The sequence below is a fragment of the Artemia franciscana genome, chromosome 18 (assembly GCF_032884065.1).
Source record: "Artemia franciscana chromosome 18, ASM3288406v1, whole genome shotgun sequence".
Taxonomy (NCBI): Eukaryota; Metazoa; Arthropoda; class Branchiopoda; order Anostraca; family Artemiidae; genus Artemia; species Artemia franciscana.
Genome location: NC_088880.1, coordinates 10920201 through 10943986, shown reverse-complemented (window position 1 = coordinate 10943986; position 23786 = coordinate 10920201). Strand labels below are relative to the sequence as shown.

The 23786-nt window shown below is 35.6% G+C and overlaps 1 protein-coding gene across 2 annotated transcripts in view; it reads left to right on the top strand.

Moving 5' to 3' along the window:
- LOC136038599 (G1/S-specific cyclin-D2-like) overlaps positions 1 to 23786 on the top strand; it is a 44728-nt gene that overhangs the window by 6000 nt on the left and 14942 nt on the right. For both annotated transcript variants that reach the window (XM_065721804.1, XM_065721805.1), the window contains exons 2-3: positions 5597 to 5812; positions 16941 to 17196. In XM_065721804.1, the coding sequence (XP_065577876.1) occupies positions 5597 to 5812; positions 16941 to 17196 (472 nt within the window). The remainder of the gene's footprint in view (positions 1 to 5596; positions 5813 to 16940; positions 17197 to 23786) is intronic.

The window sequence follows — 23786 nt, the reverse complement described above, 5'->3', positions numbered from 1 at the left end:
TGCAGCATCAAGCAACCTGAGGCCAACAGAGCTACGCCTGCTCCTCTTCTATCCCAATCTATACAAAGCATCTGTCTTTACACCCTCTCAAGAAGTTCCATTTCCCTTACGACGTCCCCTTACCCCATTCGGCACGGCCTGCTTTTGTTTGAGCTTAGATGGTTGGCAGGAAGGACGATCTTTGATAATCTGTTATCCTTCATCCATAGAACGTGTCTTAGCCATCTTAAACCTTTCTTTCATTATTTGCCCTTAATCTCTCCTTTCCCCTAGAAGGGGCGGTGAACCACCTTTTTCGTACAGATTACTTTTTGAAATACGGTCAGTCAGGTGGATAGGCTACCCATTATAATCTGTAAATAATATCTCTGGAAAATGTTTAACAAATCATCTGTCTTTCAGCGAGTGGCCATGCTTTGTAACCGTATTTGACCTTTATCGTCACTATAATTCCAATATTTATTGAATATTCTGTAGCTTCAATATTCTATTCACCTTTGCAATGTTAAATGCTGTAGGCTAAATACCGAAAATTTAACATGTATCCCCTTGGCTTGGAAGATCCCATCTCCCAAAAACATAGGAAAACATTGAGCTACAGTTGTCTCGACTCTCCGCTTGAATTTGTTGGACTGCATCAGTCCATCTTTATAATTTTTTGCATGCCCATTTAAATTATCGCGAGGTGTTACACTTTAAAAAAGAATAAGAGGAAACATTGAATATGCTGGGAGTCAACAACTTTTGGCAGCTAAACCAAATACTAGTGGTTATAGTAAACTCATTATTGGGACAAATCCAATACCCGCAGATGGGTAGTTCTTGAAATATTTTCAAAGGAAATAAACCATGCCATCCGTCCCTTTAAATTTGAAACCGCAAAAATATATTAAAGATTTCCACTTGAGAACCTCCAATGAATGCTTTTTAAAAGGACAATTGTAGTAAATAAGAGTTTAATAATATCCTCGATTAGTTGCCGATTCAATGTTGCATCGAAAAAAACAGCTGTAACAGGTATAAATGAATTAATAATTCATTAAATAATTAAAATAATAAATAAAATTCATTAAAATAAATAATAAAATAATAATAAAAATAATCAAAATAATAAAATTCATTAAATAATAATTCATAAAATGAATTATTGATCAATGACAACTTGAGATTGAATCGATTCACGTCAGATAATTGAAGTAAAATAGTTTTAATTGAAGTAAAATTGAATTGAAAGTAAAATAAATTCAAAAAATTGAAGTAAAATAAAATTTTAATTGAAGTTTTAATTGAAGTAATTGAAGTAAAATAGTAAAATTGAATAAAAAGAGAACGATACTTTCAATACAATCGGTAGTTCCAGATAAATTGCCAGGGACCTGGGGGTTTTTGTTCGGAAAAGGACGTAAAAATCAAAGATATGCCAAAAATAACTAAAAACATCAAATACTCCTTTACGCAAATGCATGGGTAGGCTATATACTGCCGTAACTTGCCAAGCGTTTCGTAAAGGAGTAGTTTTTTGGTACTTGTTGAGAAACATCCAAAAGTGAAGATAAAATAATACTTTAGAAACAAAATAACCCCCATCCCCAAAGTGCAAATATATATCCCAAATTATACAAGTCCAATGCATTCTGTCTTAGTCCAATACATTGAACTAAGTCTTAATACATTGTCTCAATTCAATACATCACTCGTTTTTATAGCTATGAAGCCAGTTTTCTGAGATGTAACCTATGCGTAACTCTTAAATGAGTTTCCAATAACCAACAAGTACCGTTTTTTTGTAAATATGAATTTTATGCTCAAAATATTATATATCCAAAGGGCATTCTAAACAGCATGTCACCAGACCAACTGTTCATGTTCTTTCTCCACCCCACTCTATCCAGAGTTTCATTCTTTACTCCCTATGGTATGATATATGGTATAATAATCCCATGGTATAATATTGGTATATACTAGTCCAATGCACAATGTCTTTGTTCAATTCATTGTATCATCCATCACTCATTTTTATAGCTATGAAACTGATTTTCTGAGATGTAACCTAACCGTAATTCTTGAATGTGTTTTAATAACCGACTAAGTGCCGTTTTTTTTGTAAACAGAAATTTCACATGATGTAAAATCATCGCAAGATCGAACAGGGTGTTCCCAGGTCGACTATTCATGTTCCTTCTCCACTCTATGTAGAGCTTCACTTTTTACTCATTTTTATGAACTGTTCCTTTTACATAAATTTTTATCATAGACTTTTCTCGCCATATTCGAGGACGTCTGTTTTTCGTTTAGCATGAGAAAGATTGCCAAAAAGCACTATTTGTTGTCAACCTATCTGACCTACCCAATCTAGGGTGGTAGCCTTTTTGAACTTTCATTCAGGCAACTTAGGTGCTTTGGCAGGATGTGGAGTCATCAGTTAATTTTCCTCTGGAGGGGGGACGCGAAAAATAATTCTTTGATCTCGTTTTTTCCAATTATTTGAAAGTCCCTCAGATCAATCTATGGAGGAATGTTGCCCTCTTGTTCATGTCTAGGCATAGGTATATAAGTAATATTATGCATCAAATGAAGTAGCTATATTTAAAAGAATTTTTGTTAAAAACAGAATACGTCTATGCTTAATTTTTACCTCTTTAGAAATTACTGTTTTGGACTGAAATGAAATTAGCGTGTCAATAACCTTAGGGATATACAAGATTTAAAGGGTTTCGAGTTTAAATGGATCATGTAAATATACAGGCCTTGCCTTAGTCCATCACATTCATTATTTTTGTTTACACTTTCGCAAGTTACGATAAACAGGTTCCGACTATGGACAAAAGCAAATAAATATGCGACAAATAACTTACAGAGAATGAATGGAATTTCTCACATGTATTATTATTATTCCATTATTGTTAGCGTACAAATAATAGTGATTTTCAAGTTTGGCGTTGCTTGAAAAGTGCCTGTTAAATACAAATTCTATTTATTTTATTAGATTTTGCACCACACTACCTTTTATGTAATTTTGTGAAATTGTACAACAATTTCCTGTTCAATTCAATGCAAATGCATTCATATATTTTACCGTATAAGTTAAATTATAAAAACGTAAATTAAAATCGTGAATATTATTTGTAGTATCTTATTCGTCTTATTTTCAACTATTGTTTCACATTAGGCTGAAGAACTTTCACCAAAAATAACTATATGAGATATTTGTCAAATTTTGTACTTTTTTTCGTATTGTAGCTCTATTTGTACTTTTTTAATACAAATTTTCTTTATTATTTCTTTCGCTTTTAAAATTGAACTAAAATCTGACTTACCAAATCGAATTCAAGTTATTTAATCCTGAACAGCGTTGTCAACTGCCAACGTTTAAAAAGCGCAAATCAAGGCCAAAAAAGTGATATTTTGCTCAAAAAGGGTGCAAGTCAAAAAAATTGCATGCACACGGCGCGCTCTTATCCCCTCTGACACGAAAGTGTATTTCAGACGAAAAGTGAGCAAGTTGGCAACCCCGGTCCTGATGGGTAATGCAGCATTGGTTGTAGCTTCTTATTCATACCAGCCATAAATGCTAAAGTATGAATATTTGGCTTATAATAAAAAACTACAGCCAGATAGTCCGCAAATTTTCAATAGTAGTAGCCTACTTCTATTCCCTCCAAATAAATTTTACTTTTTTCTTTTTTAAGATTTCAGTTTAAATGTCCTACGGTAACTGGAATTTTGTTTAAAAAAAATTCTTTAAAATAAAATTTCCATGAGTTGTTCAGTGGACTACTTATTTTCCAAAGCTCAATCTTTAATTTTTCTTAGCTTTCAAAAGATCAGTCTAAAATAAAATAAATCTATAACGTTAACTGTATTAAAAAAAACACTACCGCATATAATACTAGAGATATACCCAGAGATGAGTACGTCCTCAGTGGGAAGGGACCTGCATTTCGCTTTTTTTGACAGAACTTACCCCCTCCTACCAGTAGATTGTGCCCAGAATAAAGTTTGAACATGTGTCCTTGCTAAAGGGTTCACTAAAGCGCTCCTTACTGTTACTATTTTCGATTCCAACCAGGCATACTGTTCAAGTTTTTTTCTGTTAGTGTGTGTGGGTGGGGGTTTTATGGTATATTTATTGGATAGCGAAAGAAAACTTTACGAAAAAATATCAAGAAACTTTGTCAGGAGTGGGATTGGGATTGAGGCTGATTTATTTTTCTCGAGCTTGTCCTCATCCCACTCAAACAGCATTCAGGGACGATTGAGGCCCCTGAGCTTCCTGAATGTTGCACCTGTGGGCTGGATTCATTGGCTAGCCCTGCTATTTATAAGCAGAGAACTTGTGAGAGTACCCAGTAAAATGTGTACGGAGATTGCGGTGTCTTTTTACTTATGTTATCTTGTTTATTTGATGATAAGGGAGGTCGAAACAGAAGCATGAATGGAATAAATGTTCAAAGCGGCGAGGGGAGGGGTGGTCAAGCCGAGCTACTGAAGTCCATGAGAACTGTTTTATGTAAACAAGTTGCTTCGCCAAAGTCATTATTCTGCGAAACTGTCTGCTGCTAACAGTTGATAACAATTGTTGTTAATCTGGATTCACAAACAAACCTTTCAGAACCCAATCTGATCAAGTCTGTTTTTTGGTTTTGGGGTTTAGCTTCAGAGCGTCATGACTAAAGCTTAACGTCGTATGTTCACAAGGGTATCACTTACTAATAGGGATTTAGACCCAAAAAGCACAAGAAATTTTTTTACTATCAGACATTAAACAGTTTTTTTTTTCGAAAGCCGGTTTTTTTCTCAATGGATATTTTCTTTTAACAAGAGGAACAGAAGAAAATGTAGATCCGAAGAATCAATATGTGATTGAACACGCGTTGCTATGCTGATCCTCCCTTTGAAAACAGCTTAGCCAAAGTTTTTTGATAAAATGTGAAAAATATAAAAATGTGAGAAGTGAACTTTTGGCATGATAGTGCCGAATGTCAGTAAAATCAGAAAGAGTGCAGTAGCGTTGACTTAAGTAAAGAGCTATGCATCTTCCATAATTTTCCCCCTTCCACTTTGAATTAATCTCCACGAACCTTAGAAGATTTCCTTGATTGTTGAAAATTAGGGAAAACACCCCCAAAAAGGCAAGTGAAATGAAAACCACACCATTGGATTCAGCATGTTAATGGCATTTTCCCTAGAAGGTTCCGCATTTTTTTCTGGAATGAGGTTATCAAAAACTTGGGAATGGGGCTTATTTGATCGAAAATCGAATGTTTTTGTGTCTTCCAGAAGGATTGAAAGTGGTTGGTGGGAAGCCAGCGCTCTTCCATGCCCTTGTTTTGCAAGCCCCATATGGTGTAAATTTTGAGATAACCTTTTTTTTTTGTGCCAGAATATTGATGCTTTGAAACCAAAACAAACAATGGATTCTCTTAGGGGGCAGAGGGGGAGGGCTAAAAATAAACTTTGATCTCTTGATTTTTACGATTTTTCGACATTTGTTTTTATCATTTTCATGTAACTTGCCTATTTTAAAACAACTTCAATTTTAAAAAATTGACTAAAATTACATTTAGTACAAGAGTTGAAAATTTTTTTTCAATAGGTATGTCTAGAACAGAGGTGTGAGGCACAAGTTTTCCCTCTTGGAGTGAAATTACTAGACCGTTACCTAGCACAGGGGAAAGTGCACAAAGTACATTTGCAGTTGCTGGCCTGTGTTTGTTTATTGACAGCGACAAAGCTGCGACAATGTCGAGCACTGGGCGTTGACCTCCTTGTCTATTATACGGATTATAGTATCACTGCTGAAGAAATTAGGGTAAGTTTTTTTCTTTTACATAGTCTGAGATTGACCGTTCAAAAAAAAACATATACCTACGAGGAAAAGAGGCTCCAACCTCATTCCATTCCTAGCAGATATTTGTAATTTCCCCCACAACTTCATTCTTTTCACGTAATTTTTCTCTTTGGACGAATATGACCCCCTCTGTAATGTAGGCTATTCCCTCCCAAAGTATTCCTATTTCCTGCAAACAAAGTCATGTCTACCGTCACCTCTCTAAAATCTCTTGATATTTCCTTCTATTTTTTATATGATTTACCTGTTTTTTTGTACTTTTTGGATGTTTGTCCTACCTTGCTGACATACCCTTTCGAAAAAAAATCGTGCCTACACCTGAACACGCTCAGGCATGTGTGCAGGGGGGGTCACAACCTGCCCCCTGAAACCTCAAGATACATACATGTATATCGATATTTTGCGCATATCTCAAAGTATTGCGTCTTTTTTTTAGCCCCTCCCACATGAAAGAGTTTCATAGGCATATGGCAAGTGCCATATCCAGGATTTTTTCGGGAAGAGGGTACATAAAAAATTAAAAAAAAACGTGGTCAAAAATTTGTTTATATGCATTTTTGTTATGTTTTTACGAGCCGGAGCAAAAAAAGGGGGGTCAAACCCTCTATTCCCCTGGATACGGCCTTGTATATGGCTTCTCTCCTCTCTGACCCCTGGTTAGAGCCGTAACTAGAATATCATATTTTATTAAACGTCGGCCATTGCCCTGTAGAATAACTTGCAAAAATCGTCTTTTTGTTGCAGCGGATATTATGTCACTTACGGATTCAATTTCAGACCTCCAGGGTTGAAGAATGCTCCCACGTCTGTTCCTTTCCTCCCTTGCCCTCCTTCGCTGTTGACATTTTATTGCAACTTCTTTGTTGCCAATTTTGAAAAATGGGAACGACACTGATACACAATATTATTCCCCTGTAATTCATTTTTAATTGCTATGAAATGCGAACGTTGACACTATTGTGGGACCTAATTTGTTGGTTTGATTTTTTATTGTGTGGCAGGGCCGTATCCAGGATTTTTGTTCGAGGGAAGTGGTTATTTTTATAGGGAGGGGGGGGGGTACAAATAATAAAAATTAAAAACGCATCAAAAATGTGTTTTATGCATACATTTTATTTTACATGCATACTTTACGGGCCATCTCGAAAGTAGAAGATTTCCCAAAAATTGGGACATCCTTATCATTTTCAAATCAGGTAATTACGTCTAGCAACTTTTGGCAATTACTTCTGGCTACTTCGGTCACTACTTCTAGCAATCGTTTTCCGGTCTTTTTACAGCCCTGGTTGCAAGCTGAAAAGCTGTAAGAGTAGGAGCAGGGATATTTTAAGAAGGCGAGTATTGAAGATGGGAGTGTTTTGAACTCAACCAATTTTTCGCATTCTTCAAACCCTTCACACATACAATACATACATTTTTCCGAGAAGGAAAACCATTCAAGGGGGATTGTTCAAACTTCTTAATCCCTCCCCTGAATAGGCTACAGCCTTGTTTGATGGGAAAATTTTCACATGTTAAGTGCATTTTTTGCACCTTTAGAAAAATTTGCCTTTCAAATCAGCAATTTTCTTGGGCGGGGGGGGGGGGCTCTGCTATATTGACTATATTGACAGATGTTGCTCGAAAACACACAAAAAAATGCATTTTTATGCCTCGGTCATCTCATAGAAAGGCTCTTCTGAATAAAATTACCGTCAATCCCCATCGTATCCAGGATTTGTGATTCCCGGGGGGGGGCACACAGAACTTTACAAAACGCATCGAAAATTTAATTTTTTCATATGCACATTTGTTATTTGTTTACGAGCTGGACAAAATTCGGCGGGAGGGGGGTTCAAACCTGGTAACCCCTGGATATGGCTCTATAGACAGGTAAGCTTTGTATAATCTTGTACAGCTAGCTCATAGAGTATTTATTGATTATTGGAGCATTGGCTGGTGTGTACGCACATGCCCATATTTTATTGAAAGAAAAAATGATTTAGGGACTTGGTAATGCCAGAAGATTTCCGAATATCCTCTATTAGGAAAAATATTTGAATATACTGGTGATTACGTCACAAAAGAGAAACTTTCTAATTGATGAACCTGGCGGAAGAAGTACTTAACACTTTTGGTTCGGCATAGTCATACACCTGCGAGTAGTTTTTTTTTTTTCTATGAAATTGATTAAACAACACAACACGATCAAACATAACTGACGCTTACTTACAATGCTAATCATGGTGTAAAAATATCCAAATTGACATTGATTTGAAAAAGCTAAGTGAAAGAGAGGAGAAATAAATAGAAATATATATATATATATATTCAGTTTTATTATATATATATATATATATATATATATATATATATATATATATATATATATATATATATATCCTTAAAATCGGATTTATCATCGTTAATGTCACATTGTCCATGTTTATACGTAAGAATAATAGTAAATAGCCTACAATAAAATGGCTTATTATGTTTCAAATAGTGTCTATATTTGGTCTAAGCCTAACCTGGGAATATATACATGTATATGTAGATTCTGTCATTATGATGTACTTTCAAAATGATATGCGGAATATTTGCCCCCCCCCCTTTATTTAAACCATAAGTTCATAGACACATTTTCGAAAGATAATGGGAACACGGACAAAGGTCTGTTTAGTCATTAACAAGGGAGGAACAGGTTTTGTTTGAATGGAAAACATCCGAAAACAACTTCAAGAGACATGCATTTGAATTATGCAGTTTCTAAAACAATCCTTACCCCCTTGAAGTATCACGTTTTGTGTTACAAGATTTGGCGTCAATTAATATGCTACATTCATTCTAATTAAGAGCATGTAAATTACAAACAGTCTTCTTCCCTTGGCTAGAGCGTATCAGATTCGCCGTCAAACAATTCATTGAAGAAATGATTTTGCATACTCTTATTTGAATGATTACATGCCAAGCTATCTTATAATCTATAGTAACCAAATATGTTTGTGTATGCGCTTTACATTATATTTCGGGTAGCGTAAAAGCATTATGCATTGAGGTACAAGCAAGGGGGAGGAGAATTCGCCCCTTAATTCTTTTTAGTTTATACATTTCGCCTGTTTTTGCTATATGGAAACCAGCTTTTGGTAGCCTACATTTCAGACATATACGCCGGTCCGAAACCCCCCTCAGGTTTTGAACATTTTTGCAATGTCTACTATGTTTTCTATCTAATCGGCATGTTGCCGAAGATTGTCCTTTTTGGCCAACCGTCTGGGGCTAAATGGAAAGCAGGTCGTCCTCGTCTGGGGTGGGACGATGTCGTAAATAAAGATTTAAAGGAAGTGGGAACTTCCTGGGAGGGTGTAAAGAGGGATCCCTTGAATGGATTGGATTGGAGGAGGGGCGTGCGTAGCTGTGTTGGCCTTAGGCGGCTTGGTGCTGCAGTGAGTTATTATTATTAGTAGTAGGACAACCAGCTTTTGCTGGCATACGTTTCAGACATATACGCCGGTCCAGATCCCTTATTAGATTTAGAAAATTTTTGCAATGTCTACTATATTTTCTATCTAATTAGCATGTTGATTGACAATTTGCCAGTTCACGGAAATTTGTGTAATTTTCAAATCTAGAGGAAGGGAATTATGTTGTTTTTCACTTATTTCAATAAAAAAAAAATACAAAAATAGAAAAAAGAAAATGTGTGTTACTCCCTTAAAAATGTCACAATTTCGAAGAAGCCAAAGCAAGGCAGAATCTAGGATTTTTGTTCCGTGGGGGGGGGGTTACAAAAAAACCTTAGAAGTGCATTAAAAGTTGTTTATAAGCATTTTGTTACGTTTCTACGAGTCGGACAAAAAATTCAGGGGGAACCCCCTATCCTCTCTCCAGGATACAGCCTTGAGTCAAAGACTAATCTTTAGAAATTATAGTTTTCATGTGCGAATAGACCTAAGATGGATCCAGGGGGTAAGACCGTATCCAGGGACGGGGGCTAGATCCCCCACCTCCCCAACATGTTTTTCCAACTAGTAAAAACATAACAAAAATTCATATAAATGAATTTTTGATGCATTTTTTACCCCTCCCCCTCTTGTCACCCGAATACCTCCCCTCCGAACGAAATCCCGGAAACGGTCCTATCAGGAGGAGGGGGTAAGCATTGTTTATATTTTGATGTCTTTGGCATTTGTCTCTAGCTATAGTGTTTCAAAAGTAATTGTATAGGCTGATGTTAGAGTAAACACCGTAAGGTTTCTGGAACAATTTAATGCTTGTATAGGCTTAAATGGAAACAACTTCCTGTTTATCAGCCTTGATATTACGTCAATTAGGCCTATTTTTAACCCCAGGGTGAATTCCTGCTATCCATCATATCGTTTCTTACTTTTAAATATTGTTATATCTAATATACCATTACTGAACTGTGTATATTGCTGCCGTTGCGCGAAATTGAGAGTATAAATTATAGGTATTGAAGGTAATAAACTTTCAAAAGGTGCTACCGTTATACCAGCTTGACTGATTATTTCTTAGACAACCCCCTTGTCGTAATTAATCACCAAATTGTATTCCTCCTTCCTCTGTTCCTATTCCTTCTATAGAAAAAGGGCTGTTTTCCTTCAAGCTGGAAACCTAAAATAATCTGAATAAGCAAATAAAATAGATGAAAATTGACAGAAATCTATCACCTTAGTTCCCGCTTTCGGATATTTTTTGTCAGATATACCAAGAGCCATATATATGGATACACTACCCAGAGATTGTTCAGTTGTGCCAATATTTTAGGACCGGGGGATGGGTGTCTGCCATATAGCCTATACGTTAGGGAACACATTAGGCTACTGGTCTAACACTAACATAGCATGTATTAAACAGTTGGTGGTAACGAACTGTAGTAAGGAGCGACCCGGCTCAATAGTAACCGAAACTCTAAATAATGAAATTTTGATACCAATAGTAACATCAAAAGAATCGCATTTAAATGCTGATTTTATATATATCATCAAGATCAATATATCATCATATATCAATATATCATCAAGATCAGTTGTACCCATCAAAAGTTACGAGCCTGAGAAAATTTGCCTCGTTTTAGAAAATAGGGGGAAACACCCCCTAAAAGTCATACAATCTTAACGAAAATCACACCATCAGATTCAGCGTGTCAGAGAACCTTATTGTAGAAGTTTCAAGCTCCTATCTACAAAAATGTAGAATTTCGCATTTTTTGCCAGAAACAGATCACGGATGCGTGTTTATTTGTTTTTTTGTTGTTTTTTTTTTTCCAGGGGTGATAGTATCGACTGAGTGGTCATAGAATGTCGCGAGAGGGCTCATTCTAATGGAAATTAAAAGTTCTAGTGCCCTTTTTAAGTGACCAAAAAATTGGAGGGCACCTAGGCCCCCTCCCACGTTCATTTTTTCACAAAAGTCACCGGATCAAAATTCTGAGATAGCCATTTTATTCACCATACTCGAAAAACCTAATAACTATGTCTTTAGGGACGACTTACTCCCCCGCAGTCCCCGTGGGAGGGGCTGCAAGTTACAAACTTTGGCCTGTGTTTACATATAGTAATGGTTACTGGGAAGTGTACAGACCTTTTCAGGGGGATTTTTTTGGTTTAGGTGGGAGAGTTGAGGGGGGGGGTTACGTTGGAGGATGTTTCCATGGAGAAAAAAATTATTTGAAAAAGGAAAATTATGTCCATGGAGAAAAAAAAATTATTTGAAAAAATGGAAAATTTCCATGGAGAAAAAAAATTTATTTGAAAAAACAATGAAAAAATAAATATGAAAATTTTTTACTGAAAGTAAGGAGCAACATTATAACTTAAAACGAACAAAAACTATTACGCATATGAGGGGTTTACCTCCTTGTTATACCTCACTCTTTACGCTAAAGTATTTTTAGTAATTTCAACTATTTATTCTACGGCCTTTGTGATTTAGAGGTCATTCTTAAGGAATTGGAACAAAATTTAAGCTTTATTGTAAAGAGCGAGGTATCGACGAGGGTTGAACCCCCCTCATATACGCAATAAAAACATATGAATATAGAAGTTCGTTACGTAAGTTAATTCGTAAGTTACGTGTATTTTTTACCAATGAAATCGTTTTTAAAAAATTAAAAGTTCTGGTTACTTTTTTAAGTAATCAAAAATTGGAGGGCAACTAGGCCTCCTCTCTCGCTCCTTTTTTCTCAAAATCTTCCGATTAATTGCAATTAATTAATGTGCAAATTTCGTTTTGATTATTTGTGCGGAGAGCCAAGATCAAAACATGCACTAATTCAAAAACGTCCAGAAATTAAATAAAAAACAAGTTTTTTTTTAATGAAAGTAAGGAGCAACATTAAAACTTAAAACAACAGAAATTACTCCGTATATGAAAGGGGCTTTTCCTCCTCAACGCCCCGCTCTTTACGCTTAAGTTTGACTCTTTCTCTTAACTCTATTTTTAAAACAGTAAGAAACTTTAGCGTAAAGAGCGGGGCGTTGAGGAGGAAAAGCCCCTTTCATATACGGAGTAATTTCTGTTCGTTTTAAGTTTTAATGCTGTTCCTTACTTTCATTTAAAAAAACTTGTTTTTTTATTTATAATCTTAAAGATTCACTATCACCGTATATTTAATTTTCTTCTCTCTTTTTTTTTCTTCTCATTTTGACGAACTCTACTCCTCTTAAGCCTTTAGTTTACCAAAGGAATGAACCAGTGTAACAGAGCAGGGTTGTGTGAATTATCACCTTTTCTAGTGTGTTTTTTTGCCTATACAATACAATTACCAAATCAGTAAATAAATCACTAGATTATTGAAGAAAATAACTAAAATCTAGTGATTTTTTTCACCGAGCGGAAGCCCTGTACTAGAGACAGAGACCTGGTATTAGATGTCCCATCCATATAAGCAAAAATGAACTAAATGACCATTTTTTTTTTCAATGAAAGGGCACTTAAGGTGCCAGTTGGTCAAGGGGACCAGTGGCGTCAATTGACGAGTTTTTTTGGGGGAGGGGGTAAATGTATTTATCAAAATCTTAGGAGAAACGATTTGTTACTTTTATTCAAATATTAATGAAAATACCAGAAGAGCCATTTTTCAATGAAACTATTCTCTAAAAACAGTGATTTCCGTAGAGGCATTGTAAAAAGCTACTTGGGTTCACATGCCCACTCCTTTTCCCACCCGCTATGGACACAACTCAATGAATGTGTTCCAGGGTTTAGCCCTGTGCATGCAAACTAAAGTTTTTGTAGCCTCTACTATTTTCTTCCTTCTCATGGTAACGCACCCTGTTCTTGATTATTGATCCAAATTCCATATTTAATAGAATGCTTTTAGAAAGACCCTGTAATCCCACGGGTTTGGTCCAACCCCCGGAAAGACATTTTCTAAGGGTCTAGTCTTCTTTTGTATGAAGTCTTTTGTGCTGTCATTGCAAATTTCTAAGCCTTAGGAATAAGCGATTTATGTAAATTCTTTAGGCAAGAGAAGAACCAGAGAAAGAAACACCGTAATCACATAATTTAGTTGGCGGGTCTGTATGTAAAATGTGTTAGGTACAATTATTCTGCATAGAATGAAGTAAGAATTGTTTTCTAACTTCACACTGTATAAAAACTTTATCTCCACCCCCCTAATGTGTGAATATATTGCCCAAATTATGTATTTCCCATCTATTCTGTTCCTTGTCTTATCTCACGCTAAGCTGAATAGAAACTAACGAAGAAACCGGTTCTTCACTGCGTCAATGGATGAAAGAATTGTAGTAGTAAATGTAATTGTGTGTAATGTCCCTCCCCCCGCTATTAAAGGGATGTCTCCTGATACGGCGTGTCGTGTCTGTGTGAACTTTTATATCTTTCTATTATCTTAAAAGGGCGGGTAAATTCGGAGAATAAAAATAGACGAATTATATAAAAAGAGAAAACATGAAATTTATCGAAGAAATTTTGAAACATTGAGATTTAGGGGGGGGGGGGGGTCTTAGGATCATCCCTTGACGGTGTCTCTCTGGCCCAAGACTTCCGAATATTTCATCTTTTATAACGAAATATTCAGAGTGGGTATAAAGGCCCTCAACTGTACCTGTCTGACCCCTCCCCTTTTCCAATTTTTGGATTTTGTAATTGACATAGATGAGCCGAGTCTTTTTCGAGAAGGGGGAACGTTCTGAATGCACTCTGCTATTACTAGTAATGTTTATAACTTATATTCGTGTCTTAAGTATTTCGGTCCAAGGGTGAGTTGAGTATAATTATTTGAACATTTGGAAGTTGTCTGGGGTCCATCGCCCCTATCTCCTTAAAAATGTTCACTGTATCGTTGCATATAAAGTCGATTTTCGTGGATCCATGCGATTTTTGGTAGCCTATATGACCGTATGTATGATTTGGATACCAAGTTGATGGTCATTTTATATGTAATATAAATATTAACGTCCATTCCGCCACGTTTGGCTCGCGCAAGAATTATGAGTGGGCAGCCCCCCTTCCTCCCTAAAATTTCGGGGTATTTCTTATTCGAATCGTCAAATAAAATTATTTTCTCCCTCACCCCACTGAGAAAAGTCCTGGCTACGTGCCCGAGTCTTTGGCTCCTATTCCATTCAACTTTGTCCAGGTTACTCATTCGGTTGCAAAATTCAAAAGAACTTAACGCTTTGCATACTTTGGGTTGGTACCCGCTCTTCAAGTACTGATAAACTCGGTCTCAAGATGCTACAAGTCTATTATTTAGATTGACACATTTTGTACAATTGTAGGGTGACATATTTCAGTCCCGGGTTTTTCGGCCCCCTTTTCAACATGGGAGGCTTTACAAAAACCTTAGAGGGGGGTACGTCCTGGATTACACCTTACACTTGACCAAATGTCTAATCTAGACTTCCGGAGGTGTCTTATCTGTTGAGGCATTTTTCTTTCGGGTGTTATTTTATGTACATAGGTAAGAAAATCACAAACAGGTCCTGTAGTTTCAGAGAAAGTCAGCTAAAACTCTAGGAATAATTTGTGAGAACGATGCTATCTCTTTACCGATGGGGACGTTTACCCCTAAATATTTTTGCCCGAAAATCGCAATGAATAAGAAGGGGAGGGATCATCTTACTTAGAGACGAGTGAAAATATTCATAGATCAACTGTCGGAATTTTCTAATTTGGATTTTTTTTCCATTTTAGTTCCCCGGCGGATCCCCTCCCCTCCCCGCCTTCTTTATATTAAGTAGAGCAACATTTTTATTAGTAGGGAAATAAGTTGTAAAAAATAAATAAAAATACTAGAAAATAAGTAGGAAAAAGTAGCAATAGTCACTTAGGGCTGGAAGGCACTTTTTTTGGTCATGTCGTGATACTAAAAAGAACAGAAATAAAAAAAATAATAGATCAAAGTTAAAACAACTATGTAACTAAACAAATAATCATGAATAACTATGAACAAGTAACTATAAACCTAAAGAACTAGGAATAAGCAACTGAAACCTAAAACATGTAGACAATAAAATGAATTATCAAATTAAAAATTAAAGTAAATAATGTTTACACATTTAAGAACACGTGCTTGCCCGTAGGGGTCAGGGGAGCAGTAGAAATGGTCGTTTTTAGCATCTTGACTTAAAATTTCCACCTTATATAATCATTTCCCCTATAATTAAAAAAACACGATTAATTTTTAACATAGTGTATGATTTTATCAGACACTTAATTTAATTTGAGTTAATTTAAGTGTTAATTAATTAATTAATTTTATTAATTAATTTGAGTGTTAATTTAAGAACATTAATGTTTGATGCACGAAACTGCAAATGTACAAGAGCCTCGAGACACTCCTGAAGGACCTGTCTGAGGGGCATTTTCAAATTTAAGCCTAAAACGCGCAAATAGGTTATTGGGAGGGGCTCATATCTTGTATCCAAGGTCGTATCCAGGGGGGTACCCCAGTAGTTTATGCCCTACTCGTAAAAACGTAACAAAATGCATATAAATAAATTTTGATGGGTTCTTAAAAATCGTTACCCCCTCTTTCTCGATCAAAAATCCTGGATTTGCCCTTACCTGTATCCCTCAAAATCTTGACAGTGTTTAATTATGGACCATCTATGTTTTTATTCAATGGTCCCTTTGTAATTTATTCTGATACAATTACTCATGTATGTATATGATTACCAGTTTGTTTTAGAGGTGCTAAAAATCAGCCCTTTATTGTTCTTCGCCTTCTTGTATTATGAATAAAAACCTCAATTCTAAAGACAAAAACAACCTTGGACAATTATATATTGTACCGTATAAGGAATTTTTTAATTATATAATGACGTCGTGAAATATTAAAGCCACTTGAGCTTAATTATAACACTTTTCGTTTTGGGGCCCGCCACCTGTCAAAATCACCACATCCGGTGAACTGAATATTTTCAACAAAAACCTACCCCCTGGTACTCACCATGTGTTAAAGCTCTAATGGACGGAAATGACCCTTTGGTAATAATAACCCCTTAATTCAGAGCGGCACTTTTATAAGATGTGCCGATGGCGCCACTTGGTGAAAAGTTAAAGTTGGCGGGATTTTTCATTATCAAACAAGGTGAATGAAATTCCTTAAAAATTTGGGGTTGTATCACTGAATTGTAAACCCCCCTTGGATGATTCAAAATGCTGTTGAGTGGATTCATTCTTGAAAATTTGAGGGTATATTAGGTGTGCCATCGCGTTACCCTTAGTGTCGGATAAGTATAATTAAAGGGGTTAAGCTTTTGACCCTTTCTATCAAATACCCTCCTGTCATCAATTTTGTACTCATTGATAAAAGCAAATAGTAATAAGGCGTTTATTTATTTAAATCTTATTCCGACATTCATTCTTGCTTTAAAAACTGTTGGTTATTGCTGGTAGGCATGGTTGTGGTTAGGGATGGTGGATAGGAGATGGATCCCCCCGGAGGTGATTTCTAACATTCGTCGAAGATTAATTAGGCGAGTTATACGGTAAAATGGTAAAGGTATTAAAATTTTGGAAAAGGCTGTACCTGAAGCCCCACTCCCCCTACTCTTGGTTACGTGCTTAGATCTACATTATTTTATTTCAACAAAATATAATTACCCTCTTTGTTTAGCAATGGGAGCAACTGTTATTGGTCAAACTTGGCTGGGACGTTGCTTCTATAACAGCCTATGATTTTATCGATCCTTTGGTTGAAGTGATTCCATCATGCCGGCGCTCAAGAAGGCCTCGAAGGAACCAAGAGACAGAAACTCCCACAAGCCCAGTACCTGACCCTGTATCACCTTTGAGAGAATCGTCTGTAGATGACGAAACACTGTCAAAAATTAGGGATCACGCCCAAACTTACGTCGCCTTATGTTGTACAGGTATTATTATATTATTTATTACAAGTCCAGTTTTCTATTATTCATGATGCTGGTTCTCTCTGCTGCCAATTTGAACTTGCTTCCGAAAATCAGGACAGTAGAATTTAAATTTGCCAGTGAAATTAAAATTGATTAGCCCAATCAGACAGGGCTATAAAACTGTTTGGAAATCAATCTATTTTGGTAAAAAGCTATGTTGAAAATTGACTAATGATTTTCTCCATTTGGACAATCATAATGCAAGTCCTTCACGTGCTTCCCTTACAAAAGGAAGCTTGATTCATACACCCTACATTTTTTATCATTTTGTGGTTTTCCATATAGAAACTATTTTCACATTACCATAAAGGAGATTACTTTTTTTTTTTTTTTTTTTTTTTTTAAGGGAAAACGAACTACTTCCCAACAATAGGTAAATTATGGTTCGTAACAGAAGATGTTTCTTCTTAGGGGCATATGCAGGGCTCTTGGAATTTTGTGTTGGGTTGGCCCACAAAGAAAACTTGGTTTTTATTGTGCCTAAGATTATAAACATTTGCAATAGTTTAGGAATAACAAAAAATCAACCCTCCCAAAAAAATATTTATTCTGTTTTTAGAGATAATGGGGAAATCGTCAGTCATTTCGCTATTGTGAGTATTTATATATATTTTTAATCTGTCCCTCCCTTTAATCTGCCCCCCCCAAAAAAAATAAAATAATTATGCCTACATCCCTGTGCAAATGGCTCTTAATATGCAGGGGTTTTCAAGAAATGAAAAAAGGCTAGACCCTGTAGTTTTTATTACTTTTGTCGATTCAGACATTTTTAGGGGGGGCTCTACCCGACTACCCTCTCCCCTCTGGATACGACCCTGGTCGGGGGGGGGGGGCTCCAAAAAATTTCAAACGAAATAAAAATTAGTTTATTTGTGTTTTAGTTACGTTTGTACTAGTCTGATAATTTTTTCGGGGGGGGGGGGGTCAAATCGATTACCCTCATCCTTCTAGATACGACTCTGGTCGGAGGCGCAAAAAAACGAGGCTGACTGCGCAAAATTTTCGTCTCTGCATGGAAACTCTAAATATCGTAGGTGTCCGGTTTATAAATATTAATCCAACTAACTAAAGAAGAAATTATTTAGATAAGCAAACCCTTTGTTGAAATTTTAGATACGGTAGTTTTTTTCTGTCAGTTTGGAATTTCCGGTTCTGGGCCGCAATATGCTTTGTTGACATTTTATACCCTTTTGTCTTTGTTACTACCCGGAAGTCTTCAAACCCCTTGACAAGATACAATATCTGTTAACAGGTTGAAAAATTGAAGTCAAGCTATGGCGACCTTTGACTTTGAGTGCATGTTTGTATATTTATGCAGAAAATAAACAATCATAAAGAATTATAAGACACGTATATTAGGAATGAGGGGGCCCCCCAGGCACAGCCCATGCTTATCTGCCTGATTTAGCTTTCTTGAAATGAAGAAGCTCTTAAAAAAATGGATTTCAGAGGAGATTGGGCTCAGAGGCCCCTTGCAGCCTTTTTTGGGAAGAAAAATAACAGAAGAATGTTCAATTGATTAGTTGTAATGTGTAGAATGTAAATTAGTCGAAAACATTTGGGGAGGGGTGTTAATTATTTTTTCTGTGGATCGTCTAAAGCTTCAAAAATGGTTTGTTTTTATCTTTAATATGAATATAACGTTCGGTGTGTATTTTCAAAGCTTTTGGCAAATGTGGCTGTATTGTTTTTGAAAGGGATATTTAGCCTGAACATAAGGGGTAGGCTAGAATCCCCCAGAGATCTGAGTATGGACCTCCCTCCTAGAGAAATCCTTCACGGAATCGTATTGGAGTATACAAGAACTCCGGCATTTTGGAGCTAAAACATATTTATTCTATCAATCATTAAGCCTTCTTATGAAAGAAAACAGAAATCCCCTGTAAGCTTTGATTGTGCAGGCACGTAGGCTACTTAGGAGGTTATTCTGGAGTGGGGTTAAACTGTTCAGAACAGCAACATATAGGCATGTTGCAATAGAATTAAAAAAAATCGTATGATTCGTGTTTTTGTGGCAGAACACGCCTCGAGACCCCTACGTACACCTACATCCTCCTCCACCACTCATCACTCCATCCTCCACTGAAATCATTTTATTGCAGGGTTGATTGGAATTCAGCCAAAAATTTCCAAAATATTTAACTTTTCAATATTTTACTTTTAGTATTTAATAAATCTTTTCAGTTACGCAGCATAAGTTAGCTGCTAAATATCTTTTATTGGAATTCAGCCAAAAATTTCCAAAATATTTAACTTTTCAATATTTTACTTTTAGTATTTAAAAATCTTTTCAGTTACGCAGCATAAGTTAGCTGCTAAATATCTTTTATTGGAATTCAGCCAAAAATTTCCAAAATATTTAACTTTTCAATATTTTACTTTTAGTATTTAATAAATCTTTTCAGTTACGCAGCATAAGTTAGCTGCTAAATATCTTTTATTGGAATTCAGCCAAAAATTTCCAAAATATTTAACTTTTCAATATTTTACTTTTAGTATTTAATAAATCTTTTCAGTTACGCAGCATAAGTTAGCTGCTAAATATCTTTTATTGGAATTCAGCCAAAAATTTCCAAATATTTAACTTTTCAATATTTTACTTTTAGTATTTAATAAATCTTTTCAGTTACGCAGCATAAGTTAGCTGCTAATATCTTTTATTGGAATTCAGCCAAAAATTTCCAAAATATTTAACTTTTCAATATTTTACTTTTAGTATTTAATAAATCTTTTCAGTTACGCAGCATAAGTTAGCTGCTAAATATCTTTTATTGGAATTCAGCCAAAAATTTCCAAAATATTTAACTTTTCAATATTTTACTTTTAGTATTTAATAAATCTTTTCAGTTACGCAGCATAAGTTAGCTGCTAAATATCTTAGTTTTGTATGTCACCTCATCATATTTATCTTTAAGATATGTTTTTAATAAAAGGCCATCGCGGATACACACATAAAAAGGAGAATTTGGGAGTCCATTCAAATCGTGAGAAAATATTTTTTTTCTTTGTGTAATTCAGAAATGCCGGCCTCAGACTACCCGGTCAATTGGGTTGTATGCTACTCATTGAAAAAGGCTACCCAGTCCACATTCCATGTTGATGTATTTATGATCTTGTTCTCGAAGAGATTCAGTAATAGAAATCAAAAAACTGGTTTCTGAAATAGAGAACATTCTTTATTAAAGGATGCTCGATTTCGGAGGGGCCTTCTAGTAGGCTATTGCTTAAATTCATTTATGGAATTGTGTTGTATCTATATAGTTAGGAAATATGACGACAGGCCAATTTGCCAACGTCTTGTGAGATTTTGCCTTTTCTGAAAACAAAGATTTTGGGTGTTCGATCAGGTCCGTCAGTTGGGGGGGGGGGAGGATAAATAGATGTTTGGCAATTTCATTAAAAAAAACAATTATGCCCCTCCCCCTAGATTTTGAAAAATAACATCCCCTACTTCTCATTGAATTAATACCCCTGCGATTCATATTGTTCTAGTTTTGTAACGCCAGTTAGATCGATTCCTGAAAAGCCTTTGGTGTCTGAAAAGTTAATTCCCTAAGTATGCTAATGAGAAAGAGCGAGTCAGTGCCGTCAATTCACGAAAATTTAGAGGGGGTAAATGTGGGGGGGGGGGAATTCGTCATTTTTCTCAATTCAAACAAAGAAAACACTTATAAAAATGATGACATTTTGTGTTCTATTTGTCACCCTCTACAAAAAGTTTTCTAATTTACACGCGTAGGTGGATAGAGAATTCGATTAAAGGGGAGTGGGGGTGTTTTTCTTCTTGAATGAGTAGATTCAAAATTATAGTTTCGGTAAGTCTACCCTTTTTTGTCTCACGGTTGTGGGTTTGATTTGGAGCTGCCAGGTTCCAGGGACAGTTTTGTTGAGTCGGGGGTTAAGGTGACTTCAAATTTCGTGCTGGGGGCAATCCTCAAAAGAGAGTATACGCTATGGTTTATTTCTTCTTTTTTTTAATGCTTGTCAACCGACAGGCTTCGTTTCTAGATAAAAATTAAACCCATCCAGTGATCTTGGTGGGTACTAATAAGAGTTAATCTACATCGCAGTGCTAAACTGGAACAGGGACGTTCACAGGGAGGCCTTAGGGATCCCCCCCTAAAAAAAAATATAGAATTTATGGGTACTTCTTCTCCTCCCCTTCCGATTTTTAGTGTTACGCCCATGTAAAAGCATCCAGGGTTCGTGCCTGAATTGGAATAGTCCAGTTTATTTGTCAATACCGGTTTTAATGCTTATTTGTTGTCTTGGCTATTTTTGGATAGTGATAGATTTATTGATCATTTTATATCATTTAATTTCCGGCTTGGAAATTCTTTCATTTTCTTGTTGCTTTTGATAAGGTTTTTTATGAATCTACCTGATTAAATATTTTGTTTGTTTTAAGATATCTGTTCATGTCTGGGCTGTGATATTACTTCACTTTAACGGAATTTATCTTTTATTATTTGTAAATAATCCTTAGAATGCATTGCGTTTCTTAACATTTAACAGCACTAGGTTCTCATAAATCTCATTGAAAGTACGAAATTGGTATACCCGTTTCTAAACATTAACACAACCAGAAATTTCTAAGAGGCTGTTCTGTTACGCCTTGAATTGTGCATTTAAGAACTAAATTTCCAAAATTTTCTGGGGTTGGGCTTTAGAACTATCTTAGTAGAGGATCCTTACTACAACACTTCTATGTGTAGGTATAATGTTATTTGTTGATCTTTTTCTGAAATTTGTTATTAATTTTATTTCCCATGGCTACCAGTTTCATTTTTCCAGGGTTGGTCAGGGCTCTCAACTTGAGATGATCAAATTTATATACTGACAGCCAAAAATGGTGATTAGTAGAGAACAAATAATTGTATGAGACAGCAGTACCATTCTTACTAAATTTTTTGTTATTTATTATTATTGTTTTACAGAGGTTATGCTTTTTTAAACCTTTGCATATAAGAGTTTACGGGAGAATAGAAGGAATGCTCTCTAATATTGATTCCTCTAAGAATATAAAAAAATGTGGCCCTTACATATGCTTATTGGGTAATTAGAGCCCTCCCCCACCCCCGAAAATCCGAATCGCTCCTGAAATGTAGTTCCTTTACGAATTCATTTCAGTGTTCACTTGAGGCATAAATGTGAAATTGGAGTTTGGCTCAAAGTTTAAGACAACTACGTCCTTACAAAAAAGTGGTGTGACCCCCCCCCCCAATGTCTGCGTCACGAAGGTTTTACCAATGTAGTTTTGGCATCTCTTCAAGACGAAAAAGTACCCCTTTCATAATTCTGCCAAATAGGTTGTAAAGGGGAAAGGTTTGGGTCGGGTGTCCCCGACCCAAAGATTAGGCAAGGCGAAGTTGTAAAAGATGATCTAAAACTTTTGGATATTTCTTATCTGGTTCATAAAACAGAGTTTGCTGGGTCAGTGTTAACCAATATGTTGACCCCGAATGACAGAATTTTATGACAAATTCGTATTATTAGTTGCAGTTAGGTAAGTAACAGGAAGTTATTTCACCTGCTATTCATGTAAACGCTTCATCGCTATCAATGAAAACCAGCTCTAAGGGGAAAAAAAACATGCCGAAAGAATTTTGAATTTGATTTTGAATAATCAAAGTTTCGTGTGAATTGTACAGCAAAAAAGTGCCAAAAAAGGCCGGCAAAGCCGTAAGCCAAATTTTGGCATTCAAATTTAATAGCTATGGGAACCCGACTATATCTAACCATATATAGGAATTGTAGTTATCTTGGAATGTACGATTTATGTATTCAACAAAAACGACCGTTTATAGAAGAAGAAGAGGGTTTTGAATTGAAATTCTTTCAAAATGAGTTTTTTAGTTAAAAATGTAATTAACTGTAAAGATAAGTTGAATTTAAATTGATATTTCTTGAGTATCTATCACTGAAATTGTGTGGATCTCTTGAAATTTGATTTTTCTTCCTTATTGTAAAAAGCCATGTTTATAAACAAAATCTTTCTGTTACTAGTAAACTAGGCCGTATCCAAGGGGGTTAAAGGGTTTGAACCCTCACCCCAGAAATCTCTTTCCGACTCGTAAAAATACAACGAAAATGAATATAAACTCATTTTTGGTGCGTTTTTAAAGCCCCTCCCCCTGAAAGAAAATTCTGAATACGACTCTCGTAGTAGCCCAAACGAATTGTTTTAAAATTTTGACACCAGTAGTAAAAGCTTCTTGTTCACAAAAAGTTTATTTTTTAATACTTAAATACGGTACTTTTTAAAAACACGGTAATTAAAAAAAAGGTATTTAAAAAGTTTAAAAAAGCTATTTTTTTAAGGAAGATGCAAAAAAAAAATATAAAATTCGTTTCGGGCCGTTCAATGACTAATTTGGCCACGTAATCTAAACGGCTATTTTCGATAGATATGTTTTCCAGGGCAGCGGTAGCTAAATGTATTTTGTAGGTACAGAAATGGAGATATAGCTCCTAAGTCCAAATTTTTTTTTTATTTTAAAAAAGAGAATGTAAAATGTTTCGTATAAATAATTTGAGCTTGTATTAACCTT